This window comes from Ambystoma mexicanum, chromosome 14, assembly GCF_040938575.1.
Source record: "Ambystoma mexicanum isolate Mex_15411 chromosome 14, UKY_AmexF1_1, whole genome shotgun sequence".
Classification (NCBI taxonomy): Eukaryota; Metazoa; Chordata; class Amphibia; order Caudata; family Ambystomatidae; genus Ambystoma; species Ambystoma mexicanum.
The window spans coordinates 29,456,995-29,478,124 of NC_090940.1; the positions used below are offsets into that span (position 1 = coordinate 29,456,995).

General features: G+C 47.9%; 1 protein-coding gene across 1 annotated transcript in view; it reads left to right on the forward strand.

The window, feature by feature from the left end:
- The window catches only part of BAZ1A (bromodomain adjacent to zinc finger domain 1A), a 956,777-nt gene that overhangs the window by 351,072 nt on the left and 584,575 nt on the right, over nucleotides 1-21,130 (forward strand). Inside the window, exons 16-17 of the mRNA XM_069638454.1 lie at nucleotides 1,010-1,101; nucleotides 1,824-2,396. Of these exons, the coding sequence (XP_069494555.1) occupies nucleotides 1,010-1,101; nucleotides 1,824-2,396 (665 nt within the window). The remainder of the gene's footprint in view (nucleotides 1-1,009; nucleotides 1,102-1,823; nucleotides 2,397-21,130) is intronic.

Genomic DNA, 21,130 nt, shown 5'->3' on the forward strand with positions numbered 1-21,130 from the left:
TAGCTAGAGCGCTGAAGTTCTACGTGGACCGCACGAAGAGTTTTCGGAAGACTTCACAGCTGTTTGTGAACTTTGGGACTGTGAATCAAGGGAAGGCTCTCTTGAAGACTTCCATTTCCAGATGGCTCTCCGGCTGCATCATGCGCTGTCACCGGTTGGCAAACCGACTGTTGCCAGGCCGTCCGAGGGCCCATTCGACCAGAGCGATCGCTGCTACTACGGAGTTCCTGTCTGGTGTGCCCCTGCTCGACATCTGCAGGGCTGCTACGTGGAGGTCGACGCACACCTTCACGAGATTCTACTGCGTCTACCGGTATTCCACGGAGGAGTTCAGAGTCGGCCAGGCAGTGCTGCGCAACCTGTTCGCCTAAGGTGAGCCTGGTGAGGAGGTAAAAGTTGCTTAATGTTGAGTTGTTGTATTGCTTGATATTGAGCCTTTTGCCACCTCCCGTGGTTGTGCATGCTATGTATTCTTATATTCATGAGCATGTGAATCCATGCCAGATCCCATGCTGGAGAAGGAACAAGTTACTTACCTGTAACTGTTGTTCTCCAGCATGGTTAGAATTCACCTAAAAGAGCGAGAAGCCGATTGCCTTTGGGCCCTCATCCTCATCGTCAGCCAGCCAGGTCTTACACGGTATGGGGGGTGGGTACTTATCTCTAGTGACGACCTTAGAATTTATGGTGGCAAGACCAAGGCCAAGGGAAGACACGAGGGAAAGCGGTATGGATAGCACTTAGTGAGACCCTACTCAAACATTTAATAAAAACCCTTGAGTCTTCAAGAGTTGGTGTTTTCTTGATGCAATCTGGGGCAGAGTTGTACACATTTACCTTGAAAGTGAGAACAAGTGTAGCAAGCAAGCTCCAACCAAGGAGACTTGTGGTGGGTTCTGAGTTGTTGCCTTCTCTCAAATTTCTGATGTGCTGCCACTCGGTCCTATAGTGTTTTTTTTTTTAGTCACTTATCACAGGCTTATGTGTCGATTGTCTATCGTTTCTCCAGGGATGAAGTTCTCGATTTGACTAATGATGCAAAGGAGGATGACCATGACACTCCTTCAGAGGACGAGGAAGGATTCGGCAAAGGGAGTCGAGGTAGGGGGATGAACCTTCTACCATCCATCAATTTCCTTCACTTGTATACAGCAGTCTGTGCATTATGCACGACAGTCTCTTTGCACTTGGATCCCACTTTAGTGGCATGTCTTTTTCCTTCAGGCAGGTGGTTGTTAGATTTGAAGGAGGGTGGTTGGGGAGTTGGGAGGGGGGGCTGTTGCAGGTGATGGTTTTCTTGGGCTGTGCAGGCAATGGCTTTATCGAGCAGTTGTAGTAGAGAACGCTCTCCAAAACAAGCTTGTTCCAATTGGAGATGAAGGCAGTTCATAGAGATGTCAGGCCCTAATATCGGATGGTTTTCCACTCTAGATGGGGGCATGCATCAATTGCCATATAACGAGAGCATTAGATATTCCTTTTTCTGAGAATTGCTGTCCTGGCTTGCTCATAGCTAGGCCATGAGCACCACCTCTGTAGTAGAAATGTCTGCTACTTCTCTGCGTTCTAGAAGACTTCAAAAGTGGAAACCCTTTTTCTGGTAGATTGTCGTAATAGTGATCCGCTAGAGTTAGAAGGCAGCATGATAAAGGTGTGTAAATTCAGTTACCGATTCCTTCCCCGGTATGACACTGCACACTGTCTATTATGTAGAACTCTGCCGATGTTGCTGTGCGATCAACATATTTAATTTGGAACATTGTTTTTGAGGTCCTCTCCTTCACTAATAATGTTAACCTTTCCTAATTTTCAACTGTTTACAGGAAGCAAGCAAAATGGCTTGAAGACAGTGTGCCGCGACCTGGAAGGAGAGCTGAATGAACCTCTGAGTGCCGAAGAGGCTGCTGCCTGGAAGCAGGAGATGCAGTGTAAAGAGGAGGATCTGCTGGAGAAAATCCAGAGTGCCACTACCTGCACCAATGTCTTCCCGCTCGGCCGGGACCGCCTCTTTCGGCGTTACTGGATATTTGCTGCCGTCCCAGGACTGTTCGTTGAAGAAGACTTCTCTGGCCTAACTGAGGAAATGATCTTGCATAGACCAACCAAATTGTCCGGAGAGACTGGGTCATCACAGGCACCCATATTGAGTGTTGAGCCCCACAACCCTCTTGATTCTACCTCTCTTTTACCCAATGTAACAGTAATCAGTCCCCAGCCTGTGGACAGGCCGAATCGCTGGTTCTATTATGGCTCCTCAAGTCAGTTAGATGAACTGATTCAGTCTCTGAACACTCGCGGTCTACGAGAAAGTGCCCTTAAAGATGTTCTTGTGCAGGAGAAGTTCAGAATATGTGAGAAGCTAATTGGGGCCAGTGTGGAGCGGTACCACATTACAGGTAAGGTGTGATGTGACGTCAGACTCTAATGCACTGTGTACATAATGGTAGAAATATGATTCCAATGCATCCCTGTGGCTTGACACAGTTCAATAATGAGATTGAGGTCTGATGCAACCTTTCATGCTTGTAGGATGCACAGCAGGATGTGTTGGCTAAGATTTCTCTTTACTGTACCGTCCCTTCAATTTTTAAAGGATTCCCAAACCTTTTATTTTTGTTTTAATAATTAGGTACATTCGTAACAGGTCATATAAATATATGGTGCAAACATTTTAACATATATGCTTTCTTGGAGCATTATAATAAAGTTTGATAAGACTAGTTAAATAAATATACTACTATTATTTTACTTAATAGATATCGAGACAAACAGGGAAGACAAAAACAAGACTGAAGACAATAGGAAAAGGAGGGGGGAGGGCATCAGTGATCAAGGATTGTTTATACTTAGTCAGTATTGTTAAGGTAATGAATGAACACATTACATTTTTTGTTAAATTTGTATAATCGATCAACAGAGAATGCATGACATTTTTTAATCCGATGAGTCGAACATATAGAATTCCACCAGACATAAGAGGTTAGATGTGTTCTTCCAGTTATAAGCAATGTTATGAAAAGCAATACCGATGATAATGATGGAGTCAACTTGTTGTGTAGAAGGTTTAACAATAGAGCCAATCGTAAGATTAGCCTGATAAAAGTGAAATCATTTGTAAACATGACCAGATCTTTGTCCACAAAGCGTCCACATATCTACAATTAAAAATTAAATGAACATCTGCATTTGGTTCGTCACAGGACCAGCAATTGTTGGGCGAGTTATCCACTACTTCTCATTGGTGTTAGGAAAGCATGGTGTAGAATAACGAAGTGGGTTTGGGTAAGATGGCAGCAATAGACATAGAATTAGTTTCCGAATTTGTACCCATAACTCTGTTAGGTTGAAAGCTCCAGTCGACCTCCCGTTGCCTGATAATACTGGAATTTAATAGATTGGGAGAAGGGGGATCAATTGGCAATGCATATCATTTGGCTGCTCTAATGGCCAGGTTGCTGGTTAAAGTCAGAGGTGGGGTAGGGTTTATTGAGTCAATGAGGGTAAGGATTTAGTTAATGATTTGAGGAGGAATGTGTCAAAGGGGAGGTCAGATTCAGGGATATTGTATTGTGCACAAATCTGTGCAAAGAGGATTTCTGCAGAATTGTGGAGTTGGTGTTTGATATATTTGCCTGATGAATACCATCTATAAATAATGGTGGGGTTAGATTTGGTATAGCTGTGTTTCTTAAAGCAGAGGAAGATGTCACCCAGATTGCTTTCATTGAAAGGGATTGTAGGGAGTTTATTCCAGATGGATTTGAAAAAATGCAGTCAAGGAAATTAAGTAATATTAGGCCATGAGAATGTAGATAAGAAGTGGGAAAGGGAAAGTGGGGAAATAATACTGGCTTCTTTATTGGTCCATAAACTTGCGTTTTCAGAATGGGTTTCAAGGCATAAAATGAGCGGTATCGCATCGCAATTTCCGATATGATGATGTTCTGCTGTGTATTTTAATAATCATGTCGCACCAACTGCAATATGATTTCCACAGCAAAAAGAAAAAGATTGTGCCTTTAAAGTTCTTCTCCCTCTGCAGGTGAGGCAGAAGCACCCGGGCTGGGCTAAAAACATTGCATCAATATTATTTCAGCCCAGCCCGGATGCAGCGTCATGTCTGTCGTGAGAGGCGGATCTCAGCCCCCTCGCACACTCCGGCTCTCCTTTCTTAGGTAAGGAGGCCGAGTGAATCACAGTGCTAGGGGAGGTTTGGGTGTGGGAGCTGGGCCCTTTTAATGAAAATGGGTTTGGGTGCTGGTGTTTGTGTCTGACAATAATATTTCTCCCGCCGGTTTATTCTCAAACACTTGCTAACACCAGCACCTGCAGTAATAAACGCAGCATGCTGATCGCAGAAGGCCGCGATCAGCAGGCTGCGTTTATTACTGCAGGTGCTAGCAAGTGTTTGAGAATATTTCTCCCGGCGGTTTGAGCGGGAGAAATATTATCGTCAGACACTAACACCAGCACCCACCGCCGTAATAACGCAGCCTGCAGCCTTCTACGAGCAGGCTGTGTTATTACAGCTGGTGCTTGGTGTTAGAGAGCGGCTGCTCTCTAAAACTCAGCCAGTTCAAATTGAAATATGCATATTTCATTAAATTGCCTTTTCACAACCACCCAAGTTGCATAGGACAAAACGCATTTGTCTTCCATAAAATCAACACATTAAAATGTGCACATGTAAACTCCAAGAACCAATACAAAGGTTTTCCCTGAAATTTGCGGTACCGAACTTAGACATTTCACCTTAGTTGTTTTCCATCAGGTTTTGTAGTGCAGCGGCGAGTTGTCCAGCCTGCAAACCTGATGGCTCTGGTCCAATGGGGCTGAGTCCACATAACCTAGGCAAAAAGAACGAAATCAAAAGAAACGCTTGTTAGCATTGAAAGTCGGCAAAAAAGAATGAAAGGTGAAGTAAAATAAGCATGCGTTATTTTGCTTCACCTACATTCTTTTTGCCAATGTGCTGGAAGCGTTAGTTATTGCTGCAGAGATAAAGCCACACTCGGGCAGGGAGTCCGCGGTGACGCAGTCCTGCAAGCAGATCAAACCCCCCCCCCCCCCCCAAAAAAAGCAATCGGTGAAAGCTTTCCCCATCAAAATTCCTAAGATTCCAGGGTCGTTCCTCCCTCCACTCCGCTACCGTCTCCCTGCAAACTCCCCCCATACCCCCACCAGACCCCTGTTCTTCATTTCTTTTGTGTCTCCCCCTTCCCCAAATGGCATGCACACACACATTAACTCCCACACACGCCCACTCTCTCTTCTGACCTCCCACCCTCGCACCAGTAACTTAGGCAGGCACCCATCTTTCACATCCTCCTTCTCCTGCCCTGCACATTTCTTATCTTTTAACTGACCCTTATTTTCAACATTTCACCTTCCTTGGGCTCATTTTTACCCTCCCAGCACTCCACATGCAGGCACCCTTTCTAGCACCCTGCTTTCTCTCATGCACCCAGTCACAAAACAAATGTACTCTGTCTCTACTAGCTTCCCACACACCCCTTCTCTTGCACCCTGGCTCTCTCCAGCACCATCTCTCACGCTCTTTAACCCTGGCTCTTTTTGAAGCCTTGTCCAAACTCGTCTCTCTCACCATAGTTCTTGACTCTTGCACCAAAGCTCTTGTTCTCACACCATAGTTCTCACTCTTGCATCCTAGCTATGACACTTAGCCCTCTCAACATGCACACTCACTACTCACACACTTATACTTCAGAGGTACATGGAAATCATTTCTGCATTCTTGCTAATTCTTCTTTGGGTACAACTAATTTTGGTGACATTCAGAGTACAAAATTGCTAATACAAATTAATTCATTTGCTAATTCAAAAATGTTTAATTGGCAAAATCTGCTAATCAATATTTGAAAACTAATTTATGCCTTGGGGTTTCATAGTGTTTTAAAAGTTGGGAAATGTAACTCCACCTAAAAGCTTAGAGAGTCTTAGTTTGTTTGCAATTCTCAGTGTTATATGGTTCCATAAGAAATTAAGAAGCATGGAATCGAGTTTTTTTGTTAAAATTTGGTATGAATTGCTACAGAGATCATAAAGTAGAAGACAATGGGGCCGATAATCATTTTTATGGAATCAAGATGACCCCACCAAATAAGGTGTTCATCCAGAGATCATTTGCGTTACTTTCTCGATTAGGTTGGTGTTGACGTTAATGGAGGTGTGAATATCTTTAGCAATTTGAAGCCCCAAATATTTGATATGCAAGGGTTGTCAAGACATACCAAATAACGGGGTATTGGTTGGATTGCAAGCGTTAGTTAGAGGCATAACCTCAGATTTGTAACCTGAAACAATAGAAACATTATTTACGGTAGATATTACATTTTGGATGGCGGAGGCAGGATTTGAAAGAGAATCTTCCTCTTGGAGAGAGTTTAGGTATAATTCTATATTCTAGAGTAGTAGAGACGGCTGCATGATTAGAAATGGTTATAGCGCCAATCTTGGAATAAATAATAGTGGAGGTTAGTGAAGGGTTTACAAAAATATAATCCAACCTAGAAAGAATTGGTGTGGGGGAGAGTAGAAAGTATAATCTTCTGTATCTGGGTGACAAAAGCGCCCAGGGTCAATCATATTGAGATTTTGTAGTAAATTGAGCAAACTACTCAGATTTGGAATTAACAAAATTGGAGGTAGATTTGTGATCAAGGTAAAGTCAATAAACTGGTTTACATCGCCACATAAGATAAGTCTATCTGGTCTCTTTAGTGCATTGGGACCTTAGACATGAATTGTGGTTACTAGGCAAGTTAAGAATAGCTTCTATAATGATCCATCAGCCTTCAGGATCTTTTTCTTCCTTGATTAATGTGAAGTTTGTGTTTATTGATCAAAATAGAGATGCCACCTTTTTTGTCTAGAGCATTGGAGAAGTGTATGGCTGACCCATGAGGCTCCGATTTTAAGGTTTTCACTATCAGAGCTCAGATGAGTCTCTTGGAGACACGCAATATCTGCTTTAATTTTTGTAAGTTGGCTAATTATCTTGTTGTGTTTAACTGGGGGATTTAACGCTTTGACATTCCAAGTAACACACTTAATAGACATTTGCAATAAAAAAGTTAATAATGACAAAAGTGAAGAGCGCAGCGAAAGCTAATACATTAATATCGCCCAATATGATTCGAAGAGACGCGATGAACCAGTGGAGCAATAACTTCCAAGTGAGGTAGCATCGGACCACGAGGGGAGGAACAGAAAGGCGGGAACATGACATAAAAGAAGACCATTAAGAGTAAGGGAAATATTAGAGTAGACATAAGCATAAGTAATGGTAAGAGATGAGGTGAGATCGGTTATAATAGAAATAAGAGTATTGTGGCCGATACCAGAGTACAGAGATGGACGGAGCGTAAGTGACACAGAGCCAATGAACAGGAGGTGCAAATAAAGTCAAGTTATAGGGACATGGACTGATGAGTAACACATGGAGCAATTATGTAACAATATCATAATTCAACATGGGATACATTGTTGGTTTGACAAAATAATGGCGAATGCAATAAGAGTAATATGTCGATCAGGTTTGTAGAGTTGAAAGTAGGATCTGTGGTTTTAATGGGAGATCCCAATTTATCTCTGAGCAGGAGAATCGAGAATTGAAGAAACAGATCTGCTATGTTTTGGAGTGAATTTGATATGCTGATTCTTTGGTTTTCTGAAAGGTGGTGTTTGAAGATGTGGGTCTGACTTGGAGGAATTGAACGAGGAGTCTAGGGAAGTTGTATCCATTGGCATAGCTTGAAGGGATGGAAGCAAGTTAAAGAGATGGCTTGGTTCTGTGAATTCTATCAGGAATGCTAATGATCATCTTTGCAGGATCAAGCAGTCCATATCTGATGTGAAGGGACTTCATAACAGGTCGCATATCAAGGAATTATTTCCTCTTGGCTTGAGTGATTTTGGAGAAGTCTGAAGAGATGAAGATTGTATAACCCTGAAAAAGAATGGGGGAATTAGTTCTGGCTGCTAGTAGTGTTTGTTGTGCTTGTTGATGTCTTAGGAAGCAAGCAATGTAAAGGTCTAGGCGTAGTGTTAGACTAGCAAGACCTTATACGATGAGCACGCTGCAGTTCCAATGGAGGTAAAAAAGTGATATTTAAGATGGAGGGGATCCATTTGGTAAGAAAGGTAATGAGTTCGTCTCCTTCCATTTTCTTAGCAATCCCATCGAAGTGTAGGTTGTCTCTCCGATTTCTGTCTTCTAGTTCCATGACATCACCTTCCAGTGTGCAAGTCCTAGTTGCATGTTTTCATGGCCTTCAACCCTATCCTCGACAATAGCAACTTTGTTCTGCTTCATCTAAACTGCGCGCACTGAGGCTGGGCTGGATATCAGCAAGCCTCCCCTTCCAGTCCTCTCGGCGGGCACAGCAGCGGGTTCCGAAGACAAACTGTTGGTGGACATCTGAGGAGGCGCGGGTGCTACGTAGCTCCACACAAGATGTCACCAGTGCTGCGGTAAGAGTGTACTTTGTGGTTAGAGTCGTGGAAAAGATTCCAAATTAATGTCCTGATGTTGCTAACACTATAAGATAGTGTCTGGAAATGTGAAAGTCGTTGTTAGCTGTCCATGTTAATGTTATATTCTCCAGCATGAGGTCTGGCATGGATTCACATGCTCATGAATATTCTCAGTCGTCAGTTTGGGAATCCTCGGTAACAGAAAAAAAAACCCAGTTTCGTTTCGGAACTGTATTTCCTGTCAACCAATCACTGAGCTCTGGATCGTATTGCCCCTAGCCAATGACTGCCCTCTACCTATGATACAATATGATATGGCATTTGTAACGCGCCTATACACAAGTGTTTCAAGGCGGGGGGGGGGGGAAACAAGGGGAGACAGACCACGATCCTACTAGGCCAGGTGTCATTCAGATCGCAAGTGCAAGGGTAGAGGGGAAGAGAAAAGTGAAAGGGGGAAAGGGAGAGGGGAAAGTGCAGTACAGGGGTATTATCATACAAGAATAAATAAGGGCCAGCTGGTGGCAAGTGTGAGCTAAGTGCAGACAAGTGCTGGGAAGGGGGGCTGTAGGGATACAGACAGTCCCGCAGTGCAGGGGTAGCCAGGGAGGCAGTGCAGGGGAGAGTGGCTGGGCCAGGGACCGAGAACGGTGAGTGGCCCAATTGCAGATTCAGTGCAGTTTCAGTAATTTCAGCAAGGGAGAGGGGGAGAGAAAGCCGAGGCAAAGAGGAAGGTTTTGAGGTGCTTCCGGAGATGGTTCTCAAGTTTCAGGGAGGCAGGAAGGCTGTTCCAGAGGGAGGTCCCTGCAGTGGAGAGAGATCTGCCCCCAACTCGTTGCTTGGAGAAGCGGCTGACCCTGAGGTAGTTGGAGGCAGATGAGCGAAGAGCTCAAGAAGGAAGATATTTAGGAAGAGAGAATTGAAGGTATTTTGGCCCAATGCTCCAGACGGCCTTGTGGACAATGCAGAGGGTTTTGAACTTGATCCTCGCAGTCACTGGGAGCCAGTGTAGTGATTTCAATCCCGAAGAGATACGGTCCCTGGGCTTGAGGCCAAGGACAAGTCTCGCAGTCCTGTTCTGGATGAGTTGCAGAGGGCGGAGAGTAGAGGCGGGCAGATTTAGATAGAGGCTGTTACAGTAGTCCAGCTTCGAGAGAACCAGGGCTCTAGAGACGGTGAGCTTCTGGGGGAAGGAAAGGAAGGATACCTCTGAGGAGGTGTAGTTGGTAGTGTGACTTCTTAGAGACGTCGATATGTGGGGAGAGAAAGAGAGTGTGGAGTCGAAGATGACCCTGAGGTTTTTTGCCTTGCAGGTAGGAGCAGGAAGAGGGCCTAGAGAGGCCGGCCAGAGAGCTGCAGGGAAGGAGGGAGTAGGTGTGCCGATGAGTAGAATCTCAGTCTTACTGGCATTAAGGCAGAGGTTGTTGGCGGCACACCATTCCTGGATAGCAGAAAGACAGTCAGAGATGAGGGAAGGAGAAGAGGAGGCCGAGGGTAGCCTGAAAATGAGCTGGATATCATCCGCATATCACTGAAAGTTGGGGCAGAGAGCGGTGATGCGGTGGGCAAGAAGTACCAGATACTGGTTGAACAGCCAGGGAGGGAGGTTAGATCCCTGGGGGACACCACAGGTAGAGAAAAAGATGTCAGAGGAAGGACCTCAGTTGGACCTGGGAGGGTCGATTGGAGAGGAAAGAGGTCATCCACGCCAGAGCTTGACCAGAGATACCCAGGTCATCACGGAGACGGTTGTGCAGGATGGTATGGTTGACCGTATCAAAGGCAGAAGAGAGATCAAGCAAAATGAGAACACATGGAATGTTGGAGTCAAGGTTCGAGAGCAGGTCCTCACAGATGTTCAGGAGAGCAGTTTCCGTGCTTCTGGCAGCTCTGAAGCCAGACTGATGGTCATGAAGACTACCAACAGATTCAGCATGGAGATTAAGCTGGGAGATGGCCAGTTTCTCCAGGAGCTTGCCCAGGAAGGTAGTGATAGAGAATGGGCGATAGTTAGGTGGGCAGGAAGGGTCGGAAGAGGGGTTTCTTAAGAAGGGGGTGCACAAGGGAGTGCTTGAGAGGGGATGGGAAGACTCCAGAGGCGAAGGAGTGATTGCAGAAGTGAGCAAGGGCAGGAGCCAAGGAGTCAATGTGGTCCTTGATAGTTTTGGAGGAACAGGGGTGGACCTGTTTTGACGAGACTTTCATAGATCAGACTTGTCTCGAAACCTTGTCAGCTGAAAAAAGGGGAAAGGCAGAGAAGGAGAGAGGAGGGGTGGCTGCAGAAGGGCCAGAGGAAGGGCAGGGAATAGAGGGAGGGAGGTGATAGGAGGAGAGTGAGGACAGGATGTCCTGAGTTTTTAAAATGAAGTGAGAGGCCAATGGCGTGCAGAGGGCGTGGGAGGGGACAGGAGAGGTTGAGACTGCAGCAGGGTTGGCCAGCTCCTTGCAGATTTTAAAGAGTTCAGCCGAATTGTTAGATGCCGCAGAGATGCAGGCTTGGATAAGGGCTCTCTTCTTGGTGAGAACGGAGAGCCGGTATTGCCTTTGGAGCAGGCGACGGGCCAGTTTGTCAGGGGATGAACATGAAGCACGCCATTTCCTCTCTGCCGCCCTGCGCTTAAGGGTGACGAGATCCGAGTCATACCAGGAGTTAAATTTGGCTTCAGGCGGATTCTCATGACGGGGGCAAGGATATCAAGAGTATCAGATATAGCAGAGTGGCGAGTGGAGAGGGCTGTGTCAGGGTGGGAGTCAGCCGAAGGGGGAGGAGGGGGCAAGAAGGTGGCAGCGAAAGCCTCAACTGACACGCGCTTCATGGGTCGGATGACCGAGAAGGAAGGTGGCAGTGGTGAGGGTGGCTTTGCCTGTGGGGTAGGGAGGGTGAGGTGGGAGGAGAGGAGAAAGTGATCATTCCTGGAAAGAGTGGAGAGAGGGACAGACCTAAGCTCCTTCTGGCAACCATCTTCAGATTTGTTAGCACGTAAAGTGGCAGTAGGGCCTATAGCCACAGAGGGAGACATTGCATGGGATTCCATGCCAGACCCATGCTGGAGTACAACAATTACAGGTAAGTAACTTGTTCCTTCTCCAGCATGGGATCTGGCATGGATTCTCATACTCATGAATAAAGAATACATAGCAGTACACACATGCACAACCATGGGAGGTGGCAAGGCTCAACATTTCAGAATTTTAATGGTGCGTTGGTGCTGATTGACTGGGTTCCTACATAAAAGGCATGGATCCTGAGGCTGAAGACAATCTGACCCCTGGAAAAGAAGAGGAGTGATGTCTGCAGCAGCCTCCAGACGGCCACATAGGCCTTCTGTGCAGTCGCTGCAGAACTCCGAAGAGGATGACTCTCTCTCCCTTTGTCACAGGTCTCCCCCCTTCTCACCCGTCTGTGTTTGTTGTTTATTGGAGTTCTTCGATGAAGTCTTCTTTCGCACAGTTCGGGTCTTGTACAAACCAATGTATAGGTCCTCCCGTTCCAGCGTGCGTTCTGCGTCCCGTCTCCAGGAAACGTTCAAATGTCCGGGAAAGTTCCAGGAAACGGCGAGGAGTGCACTCGGAAGACGAGTGCAAAGGAGATCCGGGAAGCAAACTGAGGACAACAAAGGAAAGTATGAAGAAGGAAGAATTTAGGGGACCGGGAGCCAGGAATCGAAGGAGTTCGCTGTACGAACTACAGCAGCACATGTCTGGCTACTGCAAGCGGTAGTGTTGAGACGCGTGCGGGGGCGTGTCAGCTTTGTAGAACGTAGTGCGTACGACGCGGAGACTGGTAACGGCTTTCCACGTTCGGTGGCCATGTTGGAAATACTGCCGAGTGCAAGCCCCTATGGGTCAGGGACCATGAAGTCCAGAAAGGATGCGTCCGATGGTTCATGACACCCTTAGACTAGTGGTTCCAATCAGTCTTGCGATTACCGGCCTATACCCTGGGACCTGCGGCTGCTGTGCAGTGCATCATCTTCCGAAGATCAAATCCTCCCAAAATGTTGGCTTACTCCTTCCAGACCACCGGAGGCAAGATTCCACTCCTTGAAGTCCCATCACCAGAGTGCTGGAGCGAGAAAGTGAGATGAATTGACCTGGGCATAAACTTTCACAGGCGCTTCCCAAAATATGCTAAAATCGCGAAACCCTGAAGAATTCGTTGCTGGTAGCCTCTTCACTCGACTGCTGCTTCGAGGGCCACTCCAGTCTGTTCTTTCGTCTGCCTGAACAAGAATCTGGGGACCTGTACTGCTGTTTTTGCATTGTGCTGCAACCACTTCTTCAATCCTAATGTACTTGTGAGACTCTTGGTAGAACATACCTAGAGCTGAATTGCTGCTCTTGTGTTTGAGTGCTGATTCGTGTGTTTGAGAGTTTGCCCTTACACATTCACACAGGCCTAACACCTGTGTGCCTAGAGGGAGCCTTCTCGGAAGTCCTTGACCCCTTATTCCCCAACAATGAATTTACTTGCTACAGAAGACTTCCTCTGGAACATTTGAACTTTCTACTGCTGTGCTTTACCTGTTTTGCTCTCCAATCTGACTCACAATCAGAACTAGATAGGGTGGACTTCTAAAGTGTTATGCCTCTGTGAAATTATTGCAAAGTCTTTACTCCTCTTTGTTAATTTTGTTTCAATTATTGTACTTGAAACCATTATTACAAAAGTATTTTACTTACCTTTGAATTGTATACTGACATTCTAAAAGTATTATCAAAGTGATTTACTTACTGCGAATAATAAATTGTTTTTCTAAAGTTATTTATTGTATGGTATAGTACTTGCCTTTTACCTTTACCTTAGTGTGTATACATAAAATAAACCATTATACGCTTATGTCCCGTCCCCTTTCCTCCATACTGCATTGGCGTCCCTTCCAAGGGAAAAGCTTCTTCCCCTTTAAATTTAGAGGTGCGCATGGGTACGGCCCTGGGAGCATGCATTACCCTGATTTCGCCCACCAGCGTCACTCCTCAGTCCCTTCTTCCACGTCGATGAGAACAGGCTGATTTCACCAGCGCTCCTGCAATACCACACGCTCTTCCCCAAATTCTTCTATCTTTTTGTCTTCTCTTTGTCATTCAGGTACTCGGTCATCTGGCGTCACGCTCCTCCCCGGTGCATGTCGACTTCAGCCGGCTTCAGTTGGTGTCCAGCCTTCGAGGGGCTCTTCCCTACGTCTGACCCCCACGCTCATTGCCTTTGCTGCCTTGGCCCTGACCACGGCTGGGAAGGTTGTACTGTGTGCGTCGCACTGACTCCACGCACACTGAAGAACAGGCTAGCTAGGAGAGGGAGCTCTTCGAAAGATTGCCTCCAGAGGACTTGAAAAACGTCATCAAGCAGAGATCGAGGCACAAAGGAGGGAAGCTATTTTCCATCGCACACCGTAGGGGCGACTCCTTCCCGAGGAAACACCCAAGATGGAGGAACCTCTCGGGTTCTAGTACCATCACACGTACCGAGGCTAGTCCAGCTACCGGCCTCATGGCTGATGGGTCATCAGATCCTTCCGGAATCAGTGCTGAGGGACTACAAAGTTCTTTTACCGGGTGTACAGCCGAGGGGCAACTCCCTAGTAACGGCTCAATGTCCTAGGGGGCGCTTGCACCCAGTACTACCGGCGACAATGCCGAGGGCAATACGCCTTCCAGGCCTAGACCTGAGGTGCAGGGTAGGCCTCATGCTCCACAACCAAGAGTCTTGGAGGAGGCCAGGCCCAGGGAGCCACGCACCACGACTTTGGCATGTGGCACGCAGCTCGACAAAATGGCCGCAGCGCCAGAAAATATGGCCGTTCGTCCGATGCCACTCTTAGAACAGAGCAGGTGGGTGAATGAGTTTCAAGGTGGGACTGGTGTGTACCCGGTACATGGCCTACAGTTTATCCATCGGCATGACAAGGCAGTTTCCCCTGCAGCCCAGTGTGTCCCCTGGCCCCAGATGCCCTTGGCCACTCCGTCAATATCACCTGCCACCTCTACAGCCTCCACAGACAGGTTCTTCGAAAGGTTCCTAGGGCTGATGCGGAATCCCCTGTTGGGGGCCATCCTCTGGGATGCCATCAGGGACATGCTCCCTCAGGTCACCCCACGACACCCATAGTCATTCCTCTGATGGCTCCGGTGCCACAGGCCCCACCATAGACACTGCTGCCCCAGCCGGCTCCTCCAATTCCGCCTTCCATGCCGCCTGCAGTACAGGCGGTTCCAGCCTCTGCAGCAGCCACCGGCTCCTGTCTCCACTCGGCAGCCCACGGCGCCCAGCAGTCCTCCACCAGCTCTGGACCCCCAAGCCGGGCAGACACTGACAAGGAGGAGGATCCCAACACGCCATCTTCATCTAGGGCCTTCCACGAACGGCTTGCAGGTTTGGCAGAGTATTTGGGCCTTCCCCAGCCCGTGGAGGGGGGTCTTTGCAGAAGTCCTCACCCGAAGACCTCCTACTAAAACAGGGATCCCGATGCAGAAAGATGTAGTTGCCCTGGCCAAGATGTGGTGGCTCAAGCCGCACTCGGCCCAGCCAGTAAATCGGTGCCTTGATGCCAAGAACAGGCAGATGGAGGGGGATACACTCTTGAGTTCAGCGCATCCCCAACCGCACTCTTCTGTGATAGCCGCAGTGTGACTCTATCCCAAGCCTCCGTCGTGGTCTGCACCTTCGACACTGCTAGGCAAGGAGAAGATGTTGGAGGCGTAGGGGAAGAAGCTGTACTCCAATGCCTCCCGGCATCTGCGGCAGGCCAACGCAGATGTCATGTTTGCAGCCGCTAACCAAAGGCTCTGGCGGGAAATTGCAGACTTCCTCGCAGAACTCCCGGCACAAAGCCAAGCGCGTCAAGGCGGTACTAGGAGAATCCAGGTTGGTTGCGCAGGACATTTTGGAGTCCACCGTTGCCCACATCGATGCCTCTGCCCGGAAATGAGAAGGACGTTCTGGCTCCGGTCTACTAAGTTTAATCTCGATGTCCAGGAACGCATATTGGACCTTCACTTTGAGGGCAGTGACCTCTTCCACTCCACCACGGATCAGGGATTAGATAAAAAGAACAGCATTATCTATTCTTACAAAGGCTGCGCCCAAGGCCTACACCCAGTTGCAGCAGCGCTCTGACAAGGGGCGGGTGTTTGGCGGGTTCCGAGGCTTCCAAGAACAGAGTTCCAGACAACCGGACTGTTGAGCCCGCGTTGGAGGAAACAACAAAAGGGGGGGGGGGGCAAGGGGCTCTCCCAAACCCCCTCCCCCCGCAACAGCCTCAGAGGGAAAAAAGGCATGACGCGTCTCTTCAGGTCCATGTGTCTCTGGGGTGTGGGGGCGGCAGTCCTGTCATTCACATGCAAATTTTGCCATCAGAAATGTTCAGACCCCTGGATTCTCTCTCTCTATCGTCTACACGGGTTACCGCCTATCCGTACCTTCTTGCCTCCCTCCCACAGATTGGGACAGCAACTCTGCTAGCAGAGATCCGGTCGCTCGCCAAGAGCCAGGCTGTGGAAGAAGTCCCAACCTCCCAACGAGGCTTGGGCCTTTATTCCAGGATTTTTGCCATATAGAAGAACCCGGCTGGCCTGAGAGTTGTGTTGGTCCTTTCCACCCTCAATCTCTCCTTCTCTCTGCAAAAATTCAAGATGGTTACGCCAGCTCTTATTGAGGAAACACTGTACAGGGGAGACTGGATGTGCCCCCCTGGATCTGAAGGACACTTACCTACACATCCTGATTTGGCAGCCACATAGTTCCTTATTATGCTTCAGGATCATGGCCTTCCATTTCCAATACAAGGTGCTACCCTTCGGCCTCAACTCGCCTCCCAGAGTATTTACCAGGTTGATGAAAGCAGTGGCAGCCCTCCTCGTGGCCCATGGCCACCACGTCTATGCATACCTGGACGTCTATACTGCAGCCCACGCAGAGCCTGACCACCTTGTGCCTCATCTGGGACACAAGCTCTGTGAGAGTCTTTCCCCCTGAGGACAAGATTGCGGCCATCAAGAGAGCTACAGTACATTTCCTCTCCAGGCCTGTGACCTCGGCCTGGTGGTACCAACACCTACTGGGGCTTATGGCAGCGGTCCTTTTGGCCGTGCCCCACACAAGACTCGGGATGCGGAGATTACAGCTGCACTTCGCAGCCTCATGCAATCAGGAGAGGGGCTCCCAAGAGGAGCCACTCAACATTCCTCCCTTTCTCCTCTCGGACCTCCACTGTTGGTCCGCGGACTTCTTCCTGAGGCAGGGCAAGCCCTTCCGTCAGCCGGCCCCTCAGGTCACAGTTACTACAGATTCTACCCTAGAGGGCTGCAGAGCCACCCTGAACAACCACAGCATCCATGGGGTCGGGACTCAGCAGGAGTCCCAGCATCAATTGGCTGGAACTGAAGGCCATAGGGTTGGCTCTTAAGGCCTTTCTCCCACTTATCGAGGGCAAGATAGTTCTTACCCAGTCAACTCTACCAGCATGTACTAGGTCAACAAGCAGGGCGGCTCCAGATCCACTCTGCTGCTCCACTGTGCAACCCAGCAGTCTGCATGTGGGAGTGGGCTCTGGTAAACATTTACCTCATGGCTGTCCACCTCCTGGGGGAATCCAACCTGGAAGCGGACAGGCTGAGCAGACTGGGGCCGTACAATTAAGAGTGGCAACTAAATGACCCGGTACTGAAGGAGATCTTCCTCAGGTGGGGGCATCTCCAGGGTGATCTTTTTGCCTCCCCGGGACAACAGGAAAGGCCTGTTGGGAGACACATTCCAGATCCAATGGAACAGCATGACGGTATATGCCTTCCCGCCCACACCCCTACTCCACAAGGTGATCTGCTAGATAAAGGAATCCCGGCACCTCAGCATCGTTTTGATAGCTCCCCAATGGCCGCCCAGACTATGGTTCTCCAAGCTCCTCATCCTTTCTGACCGGCTACCCATTCACCTACCACTGGGCCAGCTCCTCTCCTGGCCCAGCAGGGGAGGCAGGGAGGTCCATCCTGCTCCTCACAAGCTAGCCCTCTCAGCGTGGTTACTGAGCAGGTCACGCCGAAACACTTAAGGCCTATCTCAGGCTAACCTGGGGATCATCCAGGGCACTAGAAGCAAGGCTACTAGGAGCCAATATAAGGGTAAATGGTCTAGATTCTGTCACTGGGTTGACTCTGGGGAGATCCCCCCCTCCGCCTCCCCCCTCTTAAGTGCACCTTGGATGATGTGCTACCCTTTTCAGAACTTCGCCCACTCCAGTGTGTAGGTGGATACATGCTGCACCTATTGGGCAGCCATAGGGGCTTACAGGATCTCATAGGAGGGCCTCTTATCCTCCCCCAACCCGTTGGTCAAGTGACATCTGGCGGGCCTCCAAAGGCTTTACCTGCCTATAAAGAAACCACACCTGGTGTGGGACCTTAATGTTGTGTCAGACCTTTTGAACCTATGGCGTCCGCGGACATCAGACTGGTCACCATAAAGACAGCTCTGCTCGTGGGCCTAACCTCAGAGTCAGTGACATCCAGGCTCTGGTGGCATCAGAACCACTTTCTTCGCCAACCCCAAATATGAGTCTCAGAGGGTCTTGCACCGTCTGGATGTCAGACATGCTCTGAAATGCTACCTTCACAGCTCCAATGACTTCCGCAAGTTTGGCAACTTGTTTGTCACTTTTGGTGGGTCAAGGCCCGGTTATCCGGCCTCCAAGGCCTCCATAGCAAGGTGGAGGGTTGCGGCCATCATGGAGGCCCATGAGGGGGTCACATAAACCAGTGCCAGTTAACTTACATGCCCATAGGGTCAAGGCCATGGCCATCACGTTCCAATGGCAGGTCATCAGCAGGGCGGCTACCTGGGCCACCCCTTCGGCTTTATGTAAACACTACTGTTGGGATACCTGCTCGAGACCAGATGCGGCTTTTGGACAGACGGTTCTTAGAAACCTGTTTGCTTAAGGAGGGTCTCCTCTCCACCCTGGGGCTACACTCAGTTGTAATAGGCCATGCAGTATGGAGGAAAGGGGACGTGACGTAAGAGTAATTATAAGTTACTCACCGTAGTGACTAACATACTCTTTAGTCCATAGTCCCCTTTTCTCCATACGTCCCCCTAATAAAACTGGTGTCATTAAGCCATTGTTGAAGTGTCTACAGGGACTGAGGTGTGGTGCCGGAGGGCGGAGTCAGGGCAGCACATGCTCCTGGGGCCGCACACCCACCTGCCCCTAAATGTAAGGGGAAGAACTTTTTTCTGGTGAAAAAGGTTCTTCCTCTCGTCCCTAGGAAGAGACGCCCATGCAGTATGGAGGAAAGGGGACTAAGGACTACGAGTATGTTAGTCACTACGGTGAGTAACTCAATTATTTATATAACTTTACTGTGTCAGTGTTACTTTGGCTTATGTGTATGCTCTTAAATTCTTTGGACTGCCTGAAGGCCTTTCTCCCTCCTAAGATGAGCCTGGCTGCTCAGCCATTTCTACCAAATAAACGTGTGGTTCTTGCTTATACTAACAGTTGAAGCCCTGTGTCCCAGTGCGAGTCTTCCTACAATTGGTGGACTTTTGTAAAACTCCCTAACAAGCTGAGTGAGCTGAGGAGATGGGTTGGTTGAGCTATAGCATGCTCTTTCAGAGTGACTAGTTGGATGGGTTTGCACTACACTGCGAGCATGCAAGAGGATGCTGAGATGAAACTTAAGATTGTGTTGAGGACGAGATACCTTTCTTCTCCCTATTCCCCACCCCCTTGGCCCCAACGTATTAGGATGACAAAGAGCCATCATCGAGACCCCATGCCTGTATCCTTTGAATATTCCTGTACCGCATCAAGTATATGAGAGCCGATATGCACTCAGACAACCCTTCAGAGTGTACCCACAAGCTGACATAGTGAAGGAAAGTTAGCAAGAAGGATGTACTTTGCTTAGCTGTCGAAATGCAGCCATGAACAGGATAGATATGCATCAAAACAAAGTCGACGTCAGTAAAAGAATGTTATAAAGAAGATATGAGAACCTATGCTGAAACGATAAGAAAATACTTAAGAATGGCAATGTAACTGAAGCACTAAGAGAAACATATACTCCATGATTCAGTAATCACGTACACAGAAGATTGATGCGACTCCTTGGTCAATAACTAACTGTAAATACACTGAAACGCAAGATCGAAAACATACATGGAAGCTTGCTTATGAGAGGTATATATTTCGGACATCCATTAGAATTAGATAGACAAAGGCTTATGTCAATTTACTCAGCTACCTCAAAATACGAGCTCAGGATCTTAAAGTGGAAAGATGAAGTTGTTTTCCCTTGCAAAATAGAGGAGAACGCTTGGAACCAAGGAGGCTATTTTGAGAAATGAAAAGGCACAAAGGGAGTCTAACGAGTAGACCATGTGGGAATGACACATTTCTCTAAGATTAAGAGGAACGAACATTTACGGATGCCAATTATTGGGCGGTTAAAAGGGCATGAAGGTTATATGGAATAGTGAGCACGTTTCTGAAGGACAAGGGGAGCAACTGCACCCATCATAATTGAATCAAATTGTGTTAAATGCACTACCGAGAGCGACAATTTCATTGCCTCTTGACACATGATGGAGAGTTTGCAAACATGGACTTTTTTTTTGTTAAGTCTGAAGGTAAGCTAATGGTGTGCCTACACTCCCTTGAATGTCCGGAGACCTTGCAGACTGGTAAGTTCAGCCTTCAAACAAGACACTGACATGAGGCCTACGGATAAGAGAGGGGAGATTAATTGGGAAAACAAGGAGAGCTGACGTATCTCCAAGCACTTGGGCTTATGTACATGCTGCTAGCTAGTCGAATGTCTAAGGTTGGATTTGGGTTGCCAACCAATTAGAAGAGCCTGTTGTAAAGCATTAGTCTGCTGCTACATTTTCTGCTATGATGAGTATATTACACCACGTGTATAGAATTAGCTCAGGGTGTCTCACAGACAAGAGACCACACATTTGGGAGATTAACGCATATATTATCTATAATCTGACATGTCCTAATCCAGTCCCACCCCTGATAGGTTTTTACTGTTTGCTATATAGGAGGATGTTATAGATGATGCATCTAGCATTATATAAACTGAATATAAGCAAGAAGACATTGTGATCCAGCTTAAATCGATTTGATGCGTGTTTATTCTTCCTGCTTTACTACTTTGAGATTAAACCAGTATTTTACTATCTCCTTTGAGTCTGTTCAGTTATTTGAGATTTTATTGGTAGTTCCATCTAGCACACAGACGCTTCAAGGTGCTAGCGGACATTTGGTAGCAGACGGTGGTTTAGGTCTAATCGACCTAGAGCACAGACCTAGAACCCTTACCTTGATTCCCCAATGCTCGATGGCTCCAGTAGCAAGCCAGTCAAGTGCAGAGTTTCCTGTGGTGAGCGGTTCGCAAGAGAATCACGTGATCAACATATGGTCGAGAGGTCGCCGTTTACGAAATTCCTGTTCAATCGTCGCTGGTGCCCCATGGACAAAAGGCGAACTGGTAGATTGTAGGAAAGTTGATGCCAGGGGACTCAAGCTGAGTGCCAGATGTAAGTAGAGCATCGTAGCTGGTAAAAACTTAAGGGGGGGAGCGATTGGAACTGTTATGCTGTAAATTAAAGAAATAAAGAGTAATTGGA